General features: G+C 41.3%; 1 protein-coding gene across 1 annotated transcript; it reads right to left on the reverse strand.

Annotated features, from left to right (window-relative positions):
* Positions 1 to 374: 374 nt before the first annotated feature.
* Positions 375 to 2,421, reverse strand: SARC_07167 (hypothetical protein; the record flags this gene model as incomplete). Its single annotated transcript, XM_014298904.1, has 5 exons — positions 375 to 536; positions 696 to 794; positions 1,372 to 1,493; positions 1,663 to 1,765; positions 2,419 to 2,421. 5 exons carry the CDS (start codon positions 2,419 to 2,421, stop codon positions 375 to 377), a joined length of 489 nt encoding a protein of 162 aa, XP_014154379.1.
* Positions 2,422 to 4,233: the final 1,812 nt, after the last annotated feature.

Raw genomic sequence — 4,233 nt, forward strand, 5'->3', positions numbered from 1 at the left:
TATGTAAAATGTATTGAACTAATAAGCTTGAATACTATCCATCATATAGGAAAACATGAGCGTGCTAAGGTTCAACTAATCATATCAACGAGGATGGTAAGTAGTAATTTCTCAAAATCTCTTCGTCCGTTGAAGAACATGATACTAGAGCTTTTACTATTACATCGCGAAGCCATCAATATTAAAATTCCACTTGCCAATATAGTTTATTCGTATGCGTTTATAATATAGTTTGTATGCATAATTAGAAACTTACAATATATTTTGTGAGAATTCTGCATTACCTGCTTATGTCATCACCTGAGCTAAAACCGGTGCCAAAATCTAGATGTGGTAGTCAATGTGATCAGTATATTAATCATACCATGTCCGGATCATTGTCGCGTCCGTAGGTACGAGAATAGCACCTCCACGTGGTATGCACCAGTCATACGTACCTTGTTTATACAGTCTAGGGCCGCTCGTTTTGATAGTAGCAACTCAACAATCTCTGTGTGTCCTTCTTCGCATGTCCGGTGTAATGGAGTGCAACCAAACTGTTAGATGTGTGCAATATGGAAGCGAGATATATGCTAAAGTTTAGTACTCCACGTGTCACACTGGCGTCGCCATAGCAACGCTACTCGGCAGGTCGGTGCGTGACTGTACCACATGACAGACGGGAAGTTTCTGCTTGCAACACAATATAGCTTAACCTGATCCTTAGCTTTCACATTCGCACTATAGGCCACAAGAGCAGGCGCAATCGCTGTGTGTCCATGGATGGACGCTAGATGTAGCGGCGTCCGTTTGACCTGTAGAATGGAAATGAGAGACACGTGAATCAGCTAGTTTGAATAGAAGTGCGTGTTGGTATAAACATGCGTGTTTGTATGAATGCCCTTGGTGTGCATCTTATTAGGCTAATGAGATGATCAAGTGGCATTTTTACGTTGTTGTATATATGATGGTGACCAGTGTCCAGATATATTTAGTGTAGACTGATACCCAGCTTTCATGTCGTATCAGACGATGTATGTGCGGGGTGTGTGTACACACACGCGTGTGTGTGTGGGGAAGCTGTGTTGTTGAATCCATGTCTGTATCCCTGATGAGTTTCTTTCCACTCTTTGGGATCTTCTCTCCGATGTTTCTTAGTAGAGTCGCCCAAGATAAGATCCCAAAGGGTGATGAGAAAACTCGTTGAGGAAGTAGGCATGGGCATAAATGCAACATAAAAGGTTTCAGTTTGAATGTGTATTAATGCCGAAGTGCATTGTTTGCCAACATTGCTTATCATACTCTTTAGAGGGTACTATCTACATCATCTAATTGCAAGTTTACTAAGTAACAATAAAGCTCAGGTGTGCAGACATACATCAAAGCACTTACGACATGAGTGGCCTCCAAATCGGCCTTTTCGTTAGTAAGAAGTTGGTAGCAACTAGTAAACCGGCCCCAGAATTGTACTGTTGTAGGCAGAACCTTTTGTGAATCTCCGTTTCCATGGAAACCTGCCAGTTTCGTTCATGTCAAGTAAAAACATGATTAATGCAAACAGCAGTACAGCACATGCCCATATAGTGTCTGCAGCCAGCATTTAGCAATAAGACCCGCTATCATAATCCGTTACCATGGCAACCACAACAACCTCAACATCCCCAGTGCACTCCACCCGCACACCTGCAGATCTCGAGACTGTGTCCCCAATGACCACATCTACATCCACAGGAAATAGGGGGGACTGCAGCAAACAGTGGTACAGCAGCAGCAGCACATCACCCGACTGTAACGCAAATTAAACCGCAACGCAGCCATGCAGCAGAGAGGAGCCTTTGATGATCCCAACCTGACACTCTGAGTACCACTTGGCGTCTATGAAGACTTGTGTACAACTACAACCTCCTGCAGAGGCACAGAATACTGAATTCGGCCACATCGCTATTGGATCTCTTCCTGTTTGTTGGTACATGATGCTACTTATGTTAGTGTTTGAGGGGTTGTATCATAGATAGAACTGATAAATACATAGTCTGATTGCTGATAGTGCTCAGTACTGCGGCCAGGCTAAAGTGGCAGGTATTTATCTAACACGCTTTTGAGTCGAGACTCGAGAGTATGTCGAGTGACGACTTTTATATATTCATATATATATATATATATATTTAAATAAATACATTCCAGAGTTCAACCAACAAGAATATCCTTTTAGGTTTAGGGTTTTCCCAATGTTACAACATTATGGGGAAGACTGTGAACAGTGAACACTGGGATAAAGCAGGAGCAAGAACACATAGCCTTTTGGATCATACACACGAGCAGCAGTTTTTTAACTCTTACCGCGTCTTGGATGTATGTGCATATGCATATGTATGCATGTATGTGAACAGTATATATGCATAGGAACATGCACATGTATAACAATTATAATGTGCATACCATAGGTTTATTTTTCTAAAATTTATTATATATTGATCTATAAAAATCTTTAGCGTTTTAAGACCTAATTGTAAAAGTATATGTAGATTGATATTATTTTTAAACTTTACAGGATTGCGTTTACACGCAAGGCTGATGATTTCATTCATTTCATTGTGGCAAGTATAACTTTTGTAAACGACTTCCAAATACAATTCGCCAATTCCTCCTTGCACAATTCTGCGACAGAAGCTTTCCGGAATGTTCGAGTATGTCGCAAATATACAGTCACTGATACAAATCCTGTGGAACAAAAGTCAATGCCAGACGTAGAAGCAAGCAAGCAAACTCAACATGGAACGGAGGCGTACATCCCACAAAATATGTTGGGACCTGATCCTGCCTTCAAACCAACATGAGATGTTTAAATATAATCTGCACTTGATGCATGTGGAGACTTGAGAATTTCCTGCGATAAGAAGACATGGAGATTTTAGCCCCACATTTTCATTTTCTAACATACATGTTTGGGTTTGATATGCAATTAAAAATAAAAGGCTTACTAAATACCATAGCTTTCTAAAAAAAACAAGAAGGCTATGTTGTGACCCTATATTCACAGCCTCCTAAAGTAATTACACTATACTTGTATAATTTAGGAGGCTATGCTATTCAATGTACAATTTAGGAGGATGTATACAACTTTAAACTTAACCCTAAACCCTAAAATCACGTGGTATACTTGATGATGAGTGATTATAGTATAGCCTTCTGAAGTGTTTTTTTTTTAGACTGCTATGATAATAGGTGTGTGAATGTGTTCATTGTCACTTGAATCCTAAGTGAGATGATTTCAATCTTCGAGTCTTGAAGGCTTGTTCTCTATTAAGTAGTAGTGTATATTAAATCAATTTATAGCTCACAAGCATTTGCCACGCTTCCAACATTAATCAGTATGCTACTAAATACACTTCCACCAATGTTGACGATAGCATGTAGGTTACACTGTAATACGTCACATGACACGCTTCATTCGATTATTCCAGAACGACAATACCTTCATTTAGTCTTTTAATACTTAATACTTTTTATGACATTTTTTGTTAACTCGATACACTCACTGCCAACTAAATACTCTTCAATCAGAGTCGTCGGACCTGCCCACGGCACCCGTAAACTCAAAACTGGCCTGGAGCTCATATGCGATACGTGATGATCAGTACGTCGAATCTTCATGGGCCTTCAAGGACAATTATTGGATTATACTATATCAGGCTGATTTATACACCCAACTACCGAACTGGATCAGTCCCTGCAAAAATCAGTTTACCAACAAGCCCCACGCCTGGCTGACCGGACGAATTGCCGCCAAGGCATTTCAGTATTCTTTAATGGACGTATAGACCACGGCCTTGGGAACGCTGTAGATCCAGTGTTGGCCGTTGACAACTACCTGGATGTCTCGGTACTAGACAAGGTCCCGTTAAGCGGTCTCAACATTCGAGTGTAGGCGGCGAGTGAGCGTACACTTCCAGCACTGTCCACCGTGGTCTGCACATGTACCGCAAAGTACCGAACTTCATAACGTTCATCCTGATACTCCCCGAGAAGTACACCAGATGATCCACGCACGCAACAAGTGCGCCTACTGCCCCAACCACAACCACGTGAAGCTAGGTATGGCGACAGAGAGGCACAAAGGATAAAAGGAGAACAGATTACCTAAATCCTCTAAAGGCGGTGAAGGAGGACGAGATGGCATGGTGACACAGAGTTCTGAGCAAAATTTCGGTCAGTAGTTGATAGCTCTTTTCGGTTAATACACAGCCAGCATGG

This window comes from Sphaeroforma arctica (genome assembly GCF_001186125.1).
Source record: "Sphaeroforma arctica JP610 unplaced genomic scaffold supercont1.549, whole genome shotgun sequence".
NCBI classification, from domain to species: Eukaryota; class Ichthyosporea; order Ichthyophonida; genus Sphaeroforma; species Sphaeroforma arctica.